Consider the following 19881-nt stretch of genomic DNA (forward strand, 5'->3'; position numbering starts at 1 on the left):
CTGCAGAATTAGATCTGGACCACCCTGTACTGACAAGAGACAACTTCCTGCTATGTGCGTAACAATACAAGCAAGCTTGCTATTGAGAATGAATGGGGGCAGCGAGGGGCGGTTCATCACCAGCCCACATCAGAGTCACATCCACAACAGTATGCTGCCAACAGTATGCACCACCGCCCCCCATTCAACACGCAGCCATCCGAGGCACACTACAATGCTACCCCCCGTCTCCCTGTTCACCCTCAATGGCCTCCGTTCAGCCACAACAGGGTAACCACTTGCAGCAGGGGGCGGGCAGTGAAACCGCTTGCCGCTAGGAGCCGCCCGACGGACACTACACTGCGCAAGCAGCAAAATCGACCCCCTCCAGCCTCCGTCCAGCCACCGCTTGCAGCGTCCCCAGGCCGAAGATGACGGAGCGGCAGTTACTGAGGCACATGCGTCGCAGCTGCGGCCCTGTTCGTATGTTGTAGGTCGGGTGTCCGTAACCTGGGGACTACCTGTACATTTTAAGCAAAACAAATCTGATCATGGTTATTAAAAAAAGAAAGTGGCTGAATGGAAATCTGTAGCCACTGCACAGGGGTTGATTTAGTGACCTAAGTCAAAGATACTAATGGGACCCTCATCAATCCCATTTCTCACACTTTTCTACACTCGTCAATAATTTGTGCAGTGAGCCGTGTAAAATCAAGGTGTGCCTATGAACTTATGCAGACAAGTATACAGTATGTGTTAATACCATAAATTAAACTATGAAAATCGTTGTTCTAAGAAATAGTTTAATTATAAACATTTTACTATAAGCTATTAAGAGTAATGCTCAAACAATAATAACAGATTCATTTTATGCAGCTGCTCTGATAATGAAACTGTTTGCTTCTGCCCAAACAGTTAATAGCCCCCAAGATGCCAGACATAGCAAAAATTAATTTATTGCAAGGATGTATCCGTTAGTATGATTTGTTACTTGCTTTTAGTAATTTTCATTTGTTAACCTCTATTGCATAACCCACAAGTCTGTCTCAGGCTCAGAATTCTATGTAAAAATGGCTAACCCCAAATATTTCTCAGGGTAAAGCTGCCATGATCCAATGTCCAGCATTAAACCAGAAAAACACTCAGAACAGTACTCTGCTGTCATCTAGTGGATAAAATAACACTATGCTGCAAAAAAACATATTTCTAAGCATTTTGCCACTCTAAGGTAACTCGTCAATATTCATGAGTGGAAGGGCGCCTTCAACAAAAACACAATGTAATGTAAATGAGAAGTTGTAAATCCAGTTTTAGAACAAACTGAAACTTAGCCATTGGTTGAATCAAGCGATTCTGTTGACAATGTAAATTGGTCATCAGACATTGACACAGGTAGTGAAACAGATGCATATGATACTATATGCCAGAAATGACAGGATATGCCTGATGAATTGTGTCACCTAAAGATTCATAATGGTGCAAGCAGGTGCATGGCAAAAAGGTAAAAGGAATGTGATCAAGTGGAAGGAGAAGACGTTAGCCTCTAAGCAGTGTTCACAATGCAGCAACTGTCAATGTTCATAGCAGGGTAAATGTGTTACTAAGTCACTAAGACATGCGCTGCAATATCCTACAATATCACGAGCGGGTGTGGATCAGGCACTTTCATTCTATCCTCTCTCGTTCAAGCAACAGAAAAACAAAAACAGTATAAGAAAAATGCACAAAGACATTGCTTCTACCTGTTTCAAAATATAAAGATGTACTAAATCTGCATTAGTACAGAAATGGACATTAGAAACACCAATCCCTCTGTACTAATGCTGACATTATTTTTAATGGAAAAACACAGAAAAATTAAACGATTCTGGCTTGTTTTGTCTGAATGTAAACATAATGCTAATGAGGTTGAAACACCTGCTCACAATTGAAACTGTTCCCACATAATGATGACATGTGAACAGCAGGTTTGCAAAGCCTTGGAAACAAATCTCAAGTAATATGCAATCAATAAAAATCAAACAAAGAACCTGCTGTAAACTTATTTTTATTATGTCCTGTTGCCCAAGAGTTCAGTTTCTTTTAGCTACAAGAGTTCAAGCACAATGTCCACATTAACATCAAAAGGAGTCCAATATTTGTTTCTTAGAGCTTAAAGCCTCAAGGCAAAAATTCATATTCACAACAAAGGTGAATGTCTGCCAAAGTACATACTTCTGACTGTACTCTGTTCCTTAAAATTTAGAAAACGAATGGGTTTTGCCTGTTGCAACTGACACGGATTATTTCAAAGTTAGAGAGTGAAGACAAAGATAATTAACAGTGATAAACTAAAACTGAAGCTCACTTAGCTGAATCGTAATGAACCATTTGAAAAACATAAATTGCCTTATCTCACCAAACACAGAGAATGAAGTACTGTAATAAATTGTTTTGGCCGATTGCTACCGGAAAACCTCTCATTTAAAAAAATCCTTTCACATTTGTAGACAACACTCTTTATTCCAATTTGCACACAGAGCCACAACTGAACATATGTTTTCTGGGTGTTGCTGCCAACAAAATCTATTGTTGATATCACCATGAGGAAAACATTCTTTAAAATGAACATTCAAGACAAAGCCAGTCGAACAACGTAAAATCATGCCACACTTGCTGCTCTACAGACCGACCCCTATTTGTATGGTAATTTCTTTTTGGATGACAGTGCATGGTAACTTACTATGCTTAAACGAACCAACCTGCAGCATCATCATCTTCAAAATCCCTCACAAGGGCCAGAACACTAGATACAGCAAGGGCTACCTGCATGAGTAATACCCATCCACGATAAAGAAAATGCTGCCCTTATTATTACCATCAAACTGTGAGAGGTGTTAAGTGTTTAATATTCTGGTAGTAGCAGAATATTATTTGATTGCTTTCTTTCTCCTTGTCTATGGCATTTACTGCAACATTACTAATAGGCTCTCAAAAAATTACACCAAGCGAGCAGTTTATTTTCAAGAAAAAAAAATAAAAAAAGAGTGAGTTACCTTCAAGTGTTTGCTTTGTAAACAATCTTTTGCTTTCCTTATTTATCCTTACATTTCTCTGCACAACTTACAGAAATTTGTTTCATTTTGTATTCATTAACTTGGGTTTTATAATATATAATTTTTTTTTAATTTACTTATTCCACTGATGCCTTTATCCAAAGCAACTTAGAACATATGAGATACAATTAGTTACATTTCTTCAGGTTTTTCCATTTGAAGCACAGGCAGATAAAGTGACTTGCTCATGGTCATACAGTGTCAATAGCAAGATCTGAACCCACAGCCTCAGGGTTTGAAGTTCAAAGCCTTAACTACTATGTCACACTGCCCGTAATTATCCCGAAACGAACGCAGACATGCTACAAGGTCGTTTTTTACTACTTGGTAAAGTCATTTAAATGAAGATAGCAGGGGTAGAGGTTGGTCTTCATTCAGTCTCATGAGGCTCTTAGGTTGCTGTTTTTGATGTGCTGTGATTTTCCCTGAAGCACCCATTCAACAATATTTTAGCAAAAAGCATGCATTTTGCATGCATCTAATTGGATAACTGACATTTGCCATTGTACCAGCATTGGTCACTACTGGCTTCTATAAAATCAAACTTTTTTTTTTTTTTAATGTTATGTTTTCATGTGGAATATAAAGCTTTTTTCTTGGCCATCACTACAAACAACAAGGGGGTAGGTAATAAAAAACAATTTTGGGGTGAATTATTTCTTTAAGTTTGCTGTTTCAGGCTTCACTTCTAATTGTACTGAAATATGGAACAGTCCACTATATTCTGGACTGAAGAAGGGCCCCACATTGATGGAAGGCCACTGAAAAAAACAGCTGTAACAGCAAGTTTAGTATGTTTAAAAGTTTTATATAAGTTTAAAAAATTCATTCAAATATAAATGATTTTATTATTATTTGGGCCCTAGGCCGACATTTGTCTAATGGTTAAGTCTGCCTCTGCCAACCTCCAGGATCCAAAATTGACTCCTGGGCTCTATGTACATTCTTAAAAAATATTGTTAAAAATAATCCAATGTTCTCTTTTATAATTCTGTACTTGTGTAATGATCACTTGGGGTTTTTTAATAGTATTATTTGAACACTGAATGTAAAAACATACTTCCAACAATTCCACAACACAGGAGACCTATACACTCAAGGGAAACTGAACACATACTTAAATATCACAACTGTAATTAAATATTTACCCTGTTACAATGAAGCAGATGTTAACATAATACTTACTCCACTTTGCAAGTTTTTAGAATCTCTTTTCTGAGAATGCCCACCATCCATTTTTGCTTTGTTTGCTGGAGGAGCACTGTATGGTCTCTCTTCAGTCGACAGTGATCTAGGAATTCTATCTATCCGTGGAGCATCAGGAGTTTGAACTTTGTGCTGAACTTCTCTTATTACAGCTCTCTCATCTTCAAAATAGGGCTTGGAGCCCTGTGTCTGATCCCACACAAATGACCTAGAAACCTGTGATCGATAGTAAGGCACTTTTTTCTTGGAATGAAAACTGGGTTCTTTTGCAATGCCTGTGGGTTATAAAAGAAACAAGTCTCAGTATATCTCAGTGCATATGGAAAACATCATTTATCCTTGCAATCCTAGACAAAAATAAGCTTTATTACTGAATTTGCAACAACATTAGGACTCATTGACTCCAATATTTAAACAAAATTTCTTTTAATGTCATTTATTTATTTTTATTTTATTTTTTAACACAAATACAAAATAAATCTGGATGAAAATTACAAAAAAAAAAACTTACAAAATTCAATAGGTAATATTTGCAGGCATGTATATTTAGCATATTGTTTTCATCGTTCTCTGAGCTGAACAAACAATAACTCCAGTCAGTATGCCACAGTTTATCCTGCCGCCTTTGGTCAGCACAGGTATGCCATAGTTTGTGCATCTCTCTTTTCAGGGGTTAACTGAAAGTATCAAATAGAAGCTAGACTACAGAAATTTACTGGATATACCAAAGAGGTTTCCCAAACCATTAAGGTCATTAGAATAAAGTAGACCACATTTTTCTAGTCAAATGATATAGGTCTAGAATAAAAGAAGAGCCCAAAATAGTTAAGGATTTTAGTTCACTTCTGACAGTGTGGAAGAGAGGAATTGACATGAGAACATGCAAATTCATACAGACAGTGACCGGCCAAGGATATAAACAGGAACACCATTCTACACTTCCTTCAAATTCACCTTAACTATATTATCATAATTTATTTTTAGATCCTATATTTACACATATCTGTATTATTCACACTTAACTTTCTCCTGCGAAATCCGGTTCAAATTCTGCTCATTATAATTAAACTTTATCGTTAATCAAACTTTTTTGCTATTTTTTGTCATGGTTCCAAGCCACCTTGACAAGGGTGATATTATCTCCAAATTTATTTGTCATAATAAGCATAATCGCTCCTCATTACATCACCATCACGACATTCCTAGCACTGTTTCTTCTACTCTGTTTCTGTTACTTGAAGTGGTATAACTCAGGCTTTAGACATAAAAAAATGAAACCTCCTCCAGGTGGCAGCAGGAGCTTGTACAGGGACAGAATTAATGGTTGAAACTATATAGTCAAGTAACTTCTAATAAGAAATTAGGGAACACAAATCCTATTCAGTCACAACACAATCATTTTTACTTCATGTTAAAATTTACTGAGAACTTTCGAAATAGAATCTGGGAAAAGCCAAGAAAGAAAGCTGCTGTTTCAAAATACAAATGTTACCTATGAATAGGTGGGAAAAACAGTACAATGCAGATTATATTATACATAGCTCATGCATACATACTGTGTGTGTGTGTATATTTATATATATATATATATATATATATACACTGAGCCATGGATAAATGATTCAGGCTGTCTCAGGGGAAGAAAAAAAGTGACACATCAGTATTAACAGCCAGAAGATAACATCACTTCTGGTGCACTCACCACAAGCCTAGCCCTCCTTGTCTCTCAGATATTTAAATCACTCCTCAATCAGAAACAGGCATTCTTTGTTGCACCTACTTTAGAGGAGAACAGTTCTCCACATCTAAAGTATCACTTACTTGTTCGTTAGTGCCAAGAGCATTGATAATGTCAATTATTGTCACAATTATTTATTTTCATACAGGGTATCAAAAATGATTATAGGGTGGGGGTGGGTGTGAATGTGTGTGTCTGGCCGTGGCTCCCATGGAATTTGTGATAGCCGACTAGGAGTGGTTGAGGCTAAGATGTTTATGTCAAGAATGATTCTGTGTCCCAAAAAATCCAGACGTTGGTGTGATTAATGAGGAGGAGCTGACCAGTGCTTGAGGACAATACGAGAATGCATCTAAAAGAAAGGCCCATGAATGAATTACAGAATCTGTGTAGGGTCAGTTCATCTTCATATCAAAGACAGACTTGGCACCAGTGAATACTGAGGTGCCTTTCGTGCTTCAGCTCAGGTAGTTCCCTACCAGACTGGCATTTACCATGTCGATAAAGAAGTCTCATTGCCAGTCAATGACTGAGGTTGGGATGCATCTACCTATATGGGTGTTTGCATATGAGCAGTTATACATATGAGGTGAATGCTGGTGAAAGAGTAACAAGAAAAATAGTATACAGGTGATGGTCATAAAATTAGAATATCATGATAAAGTTGATTTATTTCAGTAATTCCATTCAAAACGTGAAACTTGTATATTAGATTCATTCATTACACACAGACTGAGGTATTTCAAATGTTTATTTCTTTTAATGTTGATGATTATAACTGACAACTAATGAAAGTCCCAAATTCAGTATCTCGGAAAATTAGAATATCAATTAAGACCAATGCAAAAAAAGGATTTTTAGAAATGTTGGCCAACTCAAAGGTATGAACATGAAAAGTATGAGCATGTACAGCACTCAATATTTAGTTGGGGCTCCTTTGGCCTGGATTACTGCAGCAATGCGGCGTGGCATGGAGTCGATCAGTCTGTGGCACTGCTCAGGTGTTATGAGAGCCCATGTTGCTCTGATAGTGGCCTTCAGCTCTTCTGAATTTTGTTGGGTCTGGCGTATTGCATCTTCCTCTTCACAATACCCCATAGATTTTCTATGGGGTTAAGGTCAGGCGAGTTTGCTGGCCAATCAAGAACCGGGATACCATGGTCCTTAAACCAGGTACTGTAGCTTTGGCACTGTGTGCAGGTGCCAGGTCCTGTTGGAAAATGATATCTGCATCTCCATAAAGTTCATCAGCAGCAAGAAGCATGAAGTGCTCTAAAACTTCCTGGTAGACGGCTGCGTTGACCTTGGACCTCAGAAAACACAATGGGACCAACACCAGCAGATGACATGGCACCCCAAACCATCACTGACTGTGGAAACTTTACACTGGAACCTCACGCAACGTGGATTCTGTGCCTCTCCTCTCTTCTTCCAGACTCTGGGACCTTGATTTCCAAAGAAATGCAAAATTTACTTTCATCAGAGAACATAACTTTTGGACCACTCAGCAGCAGTCCAGTCCTTTTTGTCTTTAGCCCAGGCGAGACACTTCTGACTCTGTCTCTTGTTCAAGAGTGGCTTCACACAAGGAATGCGACAGCTGAAACCCATGGTCTTGCATACGTCTGTGCGTGGTGGTTCTTGAAGCACTGACTCCAGCTGTAGTCCAGTCTTTGTGAATCTCCCCCACATTTTTGAATGGGTTTTGTTTCACAATCCTCTCCAGGGTGCGGTTATCCCTATTGCTTGTACACTTTTTTCTACCACATCTTGTCCTTCCCTTCGCCTCTCTATTATGTGCTTGGACACAGAGCTCTGTGAACAGCCAGCCTCTTTAGCAATGACCTTTTGTGTCTTGCCCTCCTTGTGCAAGGTGTCAATGGTCGTCTTTTTGGACAACTGTCAAGTCAGCAGTCTTCCCCATGATTGTGTAGCCTACAGAACTAGACTGAGAGACCATTTAAAGGCTTTTGCAGGTGTTTGAGTTAATTAGCTGATTAGAGTGTGGCACCAGGTGTCTTCAATATTGAACCTTTTCACAATATTCTAATTTTCTGAGATACTGAATTTGGGACTTTCATTAGTTGTCAGTTTATAATCATCAAGATTAAAAGAAATAAACATTTGAAATACATTAGTCTGTGTGTAATGAATGAATCTAATATACAAGTTTCACTTTTTGAATGGAATTACTGAAATAAATCAACTTTGTCATATTCTAATTTTATGACCAGCACCTGTACAGGGAGGTATAAGTGTAGTGGCAAGCGGTTTGGGATTGATGTATTGTCACAGCAGTAGAGGAGACAAAATAAATGGTACAAAGGATGAAAGGATTTCTTATTTTAAACATTCTGATAAAACTAACTTTTAAAAACAAAGTTTGCTTTTAAACCCTTTAACATGTTATTGTAAATAGATTTCAAAGCAACAATATACTGTTTTGATTTTAAACAGCTTTGTAATGACTTTTCTTTATATTTACACCCTATTTTTCCCCTCTGGCATCTGTGTATTTCTTCAAAACCTGTCTTTGATGGTTAACAATAGCAGTAAATTGCCAGAGGATGTTTGTTTTTTAAGTTTAGGTTTCCAAAAATTGAAAAATAATTTACAGATTATTTTAATAATATTAAAAAATGTGGCTTTTCTATATAAATAGATGTTAATTCTTTTCTTTCGGCTGCTCCCATTAGGGGTTGCCACAGCGGATCATCTTAAGCCTTGAAATTTGATGCAAACGAACCAGCTGTGTTGCTACACCCTCTGAAGACTCATTTCAACAATATTGCACTGTATATTGCCACCATAATGGTGAGAAAAAGGCAATTAACAAAGATAGACACACAGGCAGATAGGCAATTACAACCCTTAAAAGCATATAGAGTCTTCCCTTTAGGTAAATTACAAAGAAAAAAAAAAGTACCAAGGTAATAAAGAGTAGTTTCCAATACCATCAAAAGGAATTTGGAACCTGGAGGTAACTCTCGACAGTAACACAACAGAATCAGCCAAGCGTGCATAATAAGTACATCACAAGAAGGTAGTTTTGCTGTCTCAGGGTTTTTCTTTGTGCATTTTAAACACAATACAAGCAAATGAAACAACAAATTTCAAGGACTACCCTCTCCATGCTCTGTAACAGGACCTCCTATTTTTCTGATCAATGACACTGAGGCATTCCAGTTCTAACAAAGGCCTAATGAACAGCAAGTTTATCTTGAAATTTTACAGGTTGGCCAGACTGGTACAGACTAATATGAAAATAACTCAATATTTTCTTCAAAATGGATCCCAGAGATTTTCAAAAGGACCTTTCAAAGCTATGTAAGCTGTAGCCAATTATTTACTATGTTATTTAAAAACCATGGCAAAATCAAGCGTTTAACATTCCATATGCATATCTTAAAATTAACACATTACTAAAACATCTTCAATTGTGACATCTAAGACAAAGTTTAACTAAGGCAAGTTTACAAAAAACACTGGACAAACAGAATTATAAATTAAGATGGCAAAGTTATTTTGAATACATTAACCAACATTTTCACATTCTCTTCCTTCCATGTTTTGCGGCTCATTTGTCTGCTTGGACAATTCAAATATTTTCTAAGGGTAATATTTATTTTTTAAAATTATACTGATTAATAAGTGTTTCTAATTTTTACTAAAAATTGCCAATCTCACCAGGTTTGCCACTGCTATTCTTCAAGATTTTTATTGTCCACCATTACTAGGCAATTGCATTAATTTTTAAAGAGGAAAAATGACACAATTATTTCCTGTTCATACTAGATCATTTTGGTTTCAATGAATAATTTATAATAATATTTTACCTATTTCGTCTGAGCGAAGCCCTGCCCAAGGGATCATGCATTCTGCAGGTGGGCTTTGAGATCCTGAAAATGTTTTCTGAAATTTTTTTTTATATTCACTTATTCCCTTAACATAAAAAAAATAAATAAAGTTAACAATGTAATATGCAACTTTCTGTGTAAGCCAACAAGGCACTAGCTTCCATTTCAAGAAAGGTCTTAACCCCATATGTTTAATTTTTATCTTCGATTCAAATTAAAGCTGCTAACAATTGAAAAACACAAGACAGACAGATAAACTACCTTATACATTTTAATTCAGGTGCAGCAAAATAGTACAGATACATCAAAAGGTAAAAGTTTAAAGTTCAAAAATGACTTGAAGACAGAGTTTTTTGATGATCACTGCTAATAGTGAATTATAAAGCAGCACGGAAATTATTGGTTAAAGCGTATTAATTAGATCACTATGTAGGCTGCCATGAAGTTTAATTTATTATTCAAAGCTCTGCACTCATATAACCTACTTCTGAAAATTTTATACCTTCACTTACAATTAATATTATTTTTACTGTAATACATTACTTGTTTTCCTTTTCCATTATACAGCCTTGATTTTTGTTTTCATTGTTATGTGAGAAAGTATTGGGCTCTGTCAGGAGAAATACTGAGAATATCCGTTTCCAGGTACTTACAAAATTTGAATCTGCTAGTTAAACACTCATTACTTTATTGTACCAAAGCAGTATAATCTTAAATGTTATTTAAATAAAATTACCAAACCCCAGCAGTACGAATCCGATAACCGTTGTTCGAATCATCTATTGTTATTGTTGCTGTTACGGTTTTGATACAGCAGTGAGTGCAAGTAAAACAACTTTTTCTCAATGCTCCTAACACTAAATCTTGCCCCAACCATGAAGTCAATGCTTTGGGCTGAACACAAAAAAACTTCATTCATATCCACTGGTTCATTTGGAAAGCGAATTGATAACAAAATCCTTTACAGATTAATTTAGTACTCAAAAAGATCTCAGGTAAATCACACAGTAGGCGTGAATAATAATGCATACAAGAAACTGAGACCTTTAAGAAATATGGTATGAAGTACCACTGTGTAACAAGGAAACTTGGGTCAATAGGGTTAAGCAAGCACTCCTTTTTATACATTTATCCATTTTCCTAATTCACTTATATGTAGTTTAATTAATACAGCTCAATATTTACTTGTTCTAGATTAATTACAGTGCTGGTTTTCACTTTCCTACACATTACAACTGGAATTATGACCTCTCTTTCAGAAAGCAACACAGTCATCAGCTATGATCTATCATTAGATGCTGAATAATTACAGTGCTGGTTTTCACTTTCCTACACATTACAACTGGAATTATGACCTCTCTTTCAAGAAAGCAACACAGTCATCAGCTATGATCTATCATTAGATGCTGAACTACCCTGCAACATGTTGTAAATAGGCCAATATCTGAAACTAGAAGGATGGATTTAATTTTCTCATCATATGTATTCTGCAGTTATAGGCAGGATGCTATGTCAACATGGTTGTAACACAATGGACAGGCACCAGGTCCAGGGCTGGTTCCTACCTTGCACCTATAGATGCCAAAACAGGCAGTTCTTTCTCAATGATCCTGACCTGAACAAGCCAGTTACAAAGTGCATCAGGGGGTTCTTAATAGTTAACGTTCCAGGCAGTAAAATAAGTGCGGGTAAAGAGGATGCCAAATTTGCCAAGCTGCATAACATGCTTACAAAGTACAAAGAGGAAATGAACAATAGTAAAAAAAAAAAAAAAAAATTGGAGATTGACTGAAAGAACATACTTCATATTTCTGAATTTTCAATGAAGAAGAATTACAATGAAATTGGATGTGAAAGCATAACACAATTTTTATTTTAGTCATTAGAAAAAGTAGCAGTGGTTTTACTTGCAGTGTAACATATACATGAAGGAGGTGTCAGATCAACCAGACTTACAATTAATGTCCAAAAGGTTGGCCTGCATGCAACCCTGTAAAGAATTACCCACCTGGTCATCTGCTAAGCTATACTGAAGCAAATCCGTACGCTTAAATCGGCTAGACCAAAACATATTTCTGCATTTATCCCTGAACAAAAGAAAAAAGAAACAAATACACGCACACAAAAAGCAATCCCCAACAACTCAGTGTCAAAACAGGTCAGACCACACTTGAAGTTACTGTTAGTAGGCACACAAAAAACACACAAATCATCAAATCATTTAATTCTGCATTACAGTCCCAAAACTAGGCACACTAAGCAATTTAGCACTTTCTTTTCAATAGTGGTATCAAATATTTAGGATGAAAGACAACATAAAAGTAGAACTTCACAAATAGGGATATTGAACCTTGAATGCCTCAAGCACACCCTTCTACACAAGGACGTCTTCACTGTTCTTCCTAAACTTTCCCTGATATAACCTACCCACAATTCTAATGCATATATTTGCATAAATTAGTATTAATCTAACCATCATCTTGTGCTGTACCAGGAATCAACTACAGAGTATAATCTGATCCCACAAGAAAAATGTCTCCAAAATTCAGAACATCCTGTCAGCAGCTTACACCTTTCTCAATGTACATTCTTGGCCAGATACATCAACAAGATGGATCTGAGCAGAAATAATGAACACAAAAAACAATTAGTGCTACAAAGGAAAATGAGAAAGAAATGTCCAAATATTAATTCATTACACATACCAAGCTTTGTTAAATTCAGGGTCACAGGGATCTTATCCAGGAAGTATTGGGCACAAAGAAGGAGACAGGAACATACACTGGAGAGCCCCCAAGCAAATCTCAGGACATATACATTCAAACTCGCAATCACTAACACCAGCACGTTTTAAAGTGGCCAATTAACATAGTATACACAATGGCATGTGGAAGACAAATGGAGTGTACCCAGAGAAAACCCAAAGAAGTTATGGGAACAATGTGGAAATGCCACAAAGACAGTGACTGTTGCCAAGAGTTCAGACCTCAATTTGTGGTACCACCAGCCCTGCTAAACATATGCACTTTAATTGTTTTCATAAAGAACACTGCAGATAACGATTAATATTATGCACAGAATTGCCTAACCCTAACATCAAAAAATAAAAAAACGGCAAAAAAATAAAAATCACATAAAACCACCTAGTCACTTTTCAATGTTTAGGTTTGGAGCTATCTTCTCCTAAACACATTATAAAATATTATATAAGTATCATGTAAAGATGGAGTGAGGGGTAGCAATCTATGTGGAAATGTGTTTATTACTCATTAACATTATAGTAAGCCTAAGAGTAAGACACTGTCAGCATGAAGTTTCTATAAAATAAATGCCAGATAATTAACTTCCATCCATTTTTGCAGTTCAGGATCATAGGTAGCCAGCACCTATGATGCAAGGCAGGAGAACCAATCCATCACTGTGGCACATAGGTCTAATATATAGTTTTTGATTTCTGAGGTAATTAATGGTGTGGAGTTCGTTTACTTATGTTTACTTTGAGTTTTTACTAGGGATGCTCTTTGTTCCCTGCCATACTTTAAAACAGATAAAATATTTTTATTTATAATCCTGGCACTTCATGGAGAGTACCACATAAGCAACAGAATACAAAGAAAACAGGGAGATGAGATGAACTAAGCAGAAGTTTGTAAAGGATGAGCAAAGACACTGAAGCCGTGGGTTCCTTTTCAACCTATTCTTTTCTTGTGCATCGAGGGTAACAAAAAAATTTGTTTCTTTTATTTTTCCCCTCCTTCTCTCTCTCCAGACCCAAGTAATGCAATTATTTTGTCCAAAGAAAAAGCAACCAATTGAGAGATTACAAACTACTGATCTGAATTATATAGAATAAACAATATTTGTATCTATACTTTAAATGTATTAAACGATTATCTAAAAATATATATCTTAGCAATGGAAGTCCTGTCTTTGTTTGTTAAAAAATAAACGAATCACCGGAAAACAAAATTATTTGCCGGGGGACTCTGTAATCTAAGTGGATGGCTTAAGCAGGTGCTTCAATTGAATTATATCTGTTTTAAAGTATGAAAAACATTGTTTTCTTTCTCTATTGATGCTGATCAGCAACAGTACATGGTACAAGTTTAATTAAAGCAGTTAAAAGGAGGTTTGGAGAGCAAATTTGTCTGTGAAACAACCGAAAGCTTCCAAGTGCGTTTGTTTAGTTGAATTACTGCTTGAATGGGCTAAAAGAATTCATTACAAGACAGTGTCGATATCAAAACGCTGAAGCTTACATACAAGACAAAAAGCACTATAAAAATTCCACAAACGTATTTAATTTTGTTGTTCACAAAACTACAGCATATACATTACCTTGAAACGAACAGGCATCATGCACAGCTAGGGTCCGAGCAAAGAAATCTGTTAACGAAAAGCGTCCTGCCGCCGCGCTGTATTGTGCTCCGTTTCCTTAGCAAAGCCATAGCGTCCCTCGACACGCACATGCGCACCACCGAAGACTGTTGTCTTCGCGCCGATGTCCTCTCAAATTCGAACTGTTTACCGGAAGTGGGTGGGGCGGCTGCGCAGGCGGATATTACGCTAACTCTTGTTTCTCCGAAGTAAAGGTTGTATAATTATTCTTCTAGGTAAAGTTACGTTAAGTTGTTGGTTCCAAAAACTTTTAACATTTTATGACGAACTGGCTTTATTGTTTAAAAATGTAAATATATGTTCAGAACTGTCTCGTCGCATAATCCTAAAGTCTGGCGGGGGCGCGGTAAAGTTTTGTGCTACTTCCTCTGTACACAGAATCTAATCTTGGAAGATGCGCTAGTCCCTCGCTGGTTGTTTATTCTATTTTATTTTTTTCTATTTTACATAAAACACAAACGAATACTGTAAATATCCCAGTATACACGAACTTGGAACCGGATCTGAATAAATTGTTCCCTGTCAATGAACACTATTTACATTAATTGATTAAATATATTTAATACTATTTTTGTGTGGTTAGAAAATTGGTTATAATTCCATTTCATGCTGTTAAAACATGTTTAAATAAGATGCCTTTATCAATGGTAACAATTTATAAGATCAAAGTTCCATACTTTTTACATTTTCATATAATTGTAGCAGATGTTATGCACCTTTAAATATTATTATTAGAAAAACAGTAAAGTACAGTTTACTGAAATATAAGTCAATATAGTACCGCAGATTTTGCATTCCAAAATGTTCCATCAAACTGAACCCTTAAACCCTTTCACTTCGCCAATTCAAAAACATGTAACAAGAAAGTTTATTTACATTGTCACAAACTCCACAAAGAGACATAGCAAGGTTTGGGGCAGCCACCCGCATAATTGGTTTCCTGGCTGCAAATTGACATTTAAATGATCGCACCACTGAGCACAAAACCAAGTCCAAAACAGAACTGAGGGAATATGGAAAAGGTGGAGGCTTTTAAAGGGGAAGACAGGAAGTGAGATCAAAGGGGTCGGGGTCAGGAACGTCATCAGCCATAGGTTCGAGCCAAGATGTGACATCACAGGGGGCGGAGCCGGCAAGGTCTTCTTCCATAGGCTTTGTCCGGAAGTGACGTCAAGAGAGCCAGGTGGAATCTCCCATGAATGGTCTGCAGGCAAGGGAGAAAAAGAGTCAGTGCACTCTGCCACATCCCGGTAAGCGTGTGTGACAACATTTATTTGTTTAGCAGATGCTTTTATCCAAAGCGACTTACAAAGGTGGTCAACATAAGCCTGAAACATCAGTCTTGGGACATTTTTCTAAACAAGTGTAACTGAACAAGTGTACAAAATTGATCATCATAAGTGAAGAGTCCAGAAACAAAATACAGCATTTTGGATGGAGGTGGACAGCTCGTTCCACCAGCTAAGAGCTGAAAAAAGTCTGGACTGAGATTTGATACCACACAGAGATGACATCACCAGTTGCCATTCAACAGCGAACTTGAGTGGTCAAGTAAGGAGCACAGGACCTCAAACGTGTCTCCAAATATGTAGGTGCAGATCCACTGACTATTCTGTAGGCAGGCATCAAGGATTTGAACTTAATGCATGCTGCTAAAAACAGCCAGTGTAGTAATCTTAATAGAGAAGTGATATGTTCTGCTCTCGGCTGGTTGAACACCAGACATGCCACTGCATTTGGAATGTTGTGCAGCTGCTTAGTGACACATGCCTGCCGTCCTGGCATCTGAGAGTTGCTGTAGTCCAGATTTCACAAGCCTGGACCAGGAATTGTGCTGCACATTTTGTCAGATATGGTCTAATCTTAATTAATCTCTTAAGTGTGGGGGTCAGATGAGGAACATTGGAACAGGATTGAATTTTTTTACATATAATGCAGGACAGGTACATCCCAAACTTTGCAATAGGTAGGAAAATAAAAAGTTGAAAAAGAAGTTGCAAAGGAAAAAAGCAGCTGTATAAAGTGTACAAGTCTAATAACTCTAATGTGAATTACAAGGCATATGAGACCATAAGGGTAATCATTAGGAAGGTATGGCCACCAGAGGGCTCTCCAGCTACCCAACCCCATCACAGACACAAGTCTTACCACACAGCACACCTTTATTATAGCGGAGAAGCACTTTTCTTTCGCTCCCCAGAGTAGCATAGTTCCCAAGCACCAAAGCCCTTTCTTTTAATTTTCTCTTCCTCATTCCACCTCCACTCCTTCTCTGGCAAGCTTCATCCTCTTCCTCCCAACTCTGGCTCCCCAAGTGAAGTGAGGCGGGTCCTTTTATGCTGCTCCTGGGAGTGCACTAGGAGGTTGATTAACCAGATCTGGAATCACTCCCAGGTATGGTGAAAGCCCAATGTAGCAGAGCTCTGCCACATCCACAGCTCCCCCAGCGGCATCCACAGAGCCCTGCAGGGCTGCAGCAAACTCCAATGAAGCCCTGCAGAAATCTAAGGTGCTGCTGCAACCCAGGGGGGCTGCCATCTAGCACCACGGGGGAGGTAGTGTCCTGTGCACATCTGCTCCCCCAGTCCTTCCTATATGGCCATCTGTCACATTGCCCTTCCTCAGCTGAGCCTTGTGGGATGCAGAGTCTCATCCCACGAGGGTTGTCTTTCTCCTGGAGGCATGATCCACATAAGCCAGTTCACGGCTCTGTCCTGTAAAATATAAACAAGAAAGCAGCGGGAAGACACTGCACCACCACCATCTCCTGGCAACTTCTTGCCATGCATAGGGATAGCGTCTCCAGCAATGTCTCAGCCGTCTACACTCGAAACACAGTTGTGACCCTCCTGGCTTCTGCAACCTGTGGGAATGAAAAGAGGATGGGAACTCCTGCTCCTTACGGCCAGCTGAGGTTGGATCTGGCCCTCCAGTGCTTGTGCACACACAGGCTCATGCGCTGCACTCTTTGGGGACCCTGGCTTTCTCTTTCAGGTCTCCTTCCTTCTCAGGGGTGTTGGGACAGTCTTGGTCTCTCTGTGACATGAAGAGAATCTCCACATTGGGGCATTGGGACAGTCCTGGTCTCTCCGTGACATGAAGAGAATCTCCACATTGTCTGCACCCCTTTAAACTTTTGGGTGACTACCGCTGATTTGGTGAGGGGCTGGGGGTTCCACAGGATGGCACCAGTAAGCCGCTCCATCTGGTCCTCCCCCATCGCACAGCAGTCAGTCATCACGCTTGCATCAACTGTTGGACTTCCAGCTACTCGCCTCCTTTCAGGCATCACATCTTGGGGCAATTCGCTTGGATTTCCAGTATTTTGTACAGTACAGGATACACTTACCTGTACTGCCAAATGTACCTTAAACGACAGTCCAATGTTGAGTTGCCATATGTATTCTTCAGCCTGCATCAGGGGCACCTCGGCTATCGCCTCCAGTTCCTCAATCATTGTCTTAAGGTTCCCAATAATCTGTAACAAATATCAGAGAACAGAGGAAGCTCTAGCCGCCCAACCCCAACACAGATATACACAGGCTCAAGTCTTACCACACAGCACACCTTTTTTATAGAGGGGAAGCACTTTTCTTACACTCCCCACAATAGCACAAGCAACTTTTCTCTTCCTTGTTGTTCTTCCTCCTCCTCCTCCAAGCTTCATCCTGTTCCTCCCAACTCTGGCTGTCCAAGTGAAGTGAGGTGGCTTCTTTTATGCTGTACCTGGGAATGCTCCAGGTGGCTCATTAACTGGATCTGGAATCACTCCCTGGTGTGGTGAAAGCCTAATGTAGCAGGGCTCTGCCATCTCCACAGCTCCCCCTGGCGGCATCCACAGAACTCAGTAGGGCTACAGCGAACTCCCATGAAGCCCTACAGGAATCCGAGCTGCTGCTGCAACCCAGGAGGGCTGCCATCTAGTGCTCCGGGGGAGGCACTGTCCTGTGCACATCTGCTCCCCCCATCCTTCCAATATATTGGCCTCCCCGCCAGGAAAGGACCATAGCCATCCGTCACATATTAGGGAAACTAAAAGGCAGTTAGAAAGGAATCTAGCAGATAAGGTGAACAATGACCCAAAAAGAATCTTACAGTATTTTAACATTAAAAGTACAATCATAGAATAGGTGAAGTACATCAGGAATAGTAAAGATGAATTAAAAAATAACAGACAGCAAAATAGCAAATACTCTAAACTTGTATTTTTCTGAGATCCCCACATATGTGAAAATGGACAACCTCCCAGCGGTAAAAGGGACTAATAAGGAGGTACTGGTACAGGGCCAGATAATATTTTTTCTCAAGTTTTTAAGAAAATTAATTGAAGGAATTACTAAGGAAAATATAGAGCAACTCATAGCAAAAATAAGAGTATAACAATCAGCATGTGTTCAGAAGAGATCGATTGTGTTTTACTAACATGCTGGAATTCTTTGAGAAAGCAATAAAAGGATATGATCAAAGTGGATCATATGATATTATTTGTCTTGACTTTCAGAAAGCATTTGATAAGATGCCACATAAGAGGTTGGGTATCAAACTAAAAGAAGTGGGAGTTCAGGGTGTAGTGTGTAGATGGGTGCAAAATTGGCTCAGACACAGGAATCAAAGAGTGATAGTGCAACTGACTGATATTACGAGGTGTTCCACAGAGGTCAGCGTTAGGGCCACTGCTATTTTTAATATCTTTGTTATGTAAAAAAAATCCTGGGATGAGACAAGACTTTTTCAGAGTGATAATTTCATGTCCCGTGAGACAAGACTTTGTACCAAGAGATTTAACCTTGGGCCGTAAATAAAAGACAAACAGTAGATGACAAAATAGAACGTGGTAAAGAGGTTCAAAAACGTTGGCACGATACACATGCAAAGTAGATTATAGATAATGAAAGTACTAAAGTTCGAAAGTCTCAAAAAAATGATAGTAAAGATCGCAGCGCAAACAAACGGAAATTATTACTTGGTGAAATAATGGAACATCGAAAAATGATGGAATATATGGACATAGGTGATATGACAGAAGTACAGTGCATCCGGAAAGTATTCACAGCGCATCACTTTTTCCACATTTTGTTATGTTACAGCCTTATTCCAAAATGGATTAAATTCATTTTTTTTCCTCAGAATTCTACACACAACACCCCATAATGACAACATGAAAAAAGTTTACTTGAGGTTTTTGCAAATTTATTAAAAATAAAAAAACTGAGAAAGCACATGTACATAAGTATTCACAGCCTTTGCCATGAGGCTCAAAATTGAGTTCAGGTGCATCCTGTTTCCCCTGATCATCCTTGAGATGTTTCTGCAGCTTAATTGGAGTCCACCTGTGGTAAATTCAGTTGATTGGACATGATTTGGAAAGGCACACACCTGTCTATATAAGGTCCCACAGTTGACAGTTCATGTCAGAGCACAAACCAAGCATGAAGTCAAAGGATTTGTCTGTAGACCTCCGAGACAGGATTGTCTCGAGGCACAAATCTGGGGAAGGTTACAGAATAATTTCTGCTGCTTTGAAGGTCCCAATGAGCACAGTGGCCTCCATCATCCGTAACTGGAAGAAGATCGAAACCACCAGGACTCTTCCTAGAGCTGGCCGGCC

The 19881-nt window shown here is 38.5% G+C and overlaps 1 protein-coding gene across 2 annotated transcripts in view; it reads right to left on the reverse strand.

The window, feature by feature from the left end:
• The window catches only part of mdm1 (Mdm1 nuclear protein), a 133064-nt gene extending 118709 nt beyond the window's left edge, over positions 1-14355 (reverse strand). For both annotated transcript variants that reach the window (XM_051922507.1, XM_028807264.2), the window contains exons 1-3: positions 14214-14355; positions 9855-9960; positions 4260-4555 (exon numbers count right to left, since the gene is read on the reverse strand). In XM_051922507.1, the coding sequence (XP_051778467.1) occupies positions 4260-4555; positions 9855-9960; positions 14214-14234 (423 nt within the window). In that variant the 5' untranslated portion in view covers positions 14235-14355. The remainder of the gene's footprint in view (positions 1-4259; positions 4556-9854; positions 9961-14213) is intronic.
• Between the last annotated feature and the right edge of the window lie 5526 nt (positions 14356-19881).

Source organism: Erpetoichthys calabaricus, chromosome 1, assembly GCF_900747795.2.
Source record: "Erpetoichthys calabaricus chromosome 1, fErpCal1.3, whole genome shotgun sequence".
Classification (NCBI taxonomy): domain Eukaryota; kingdom Metazoa; phylum Chordata; class Cladistia; order Polypteriformes; family Polypteridae; genus Erpetoichthys; species Erpetoichthys calabaricus.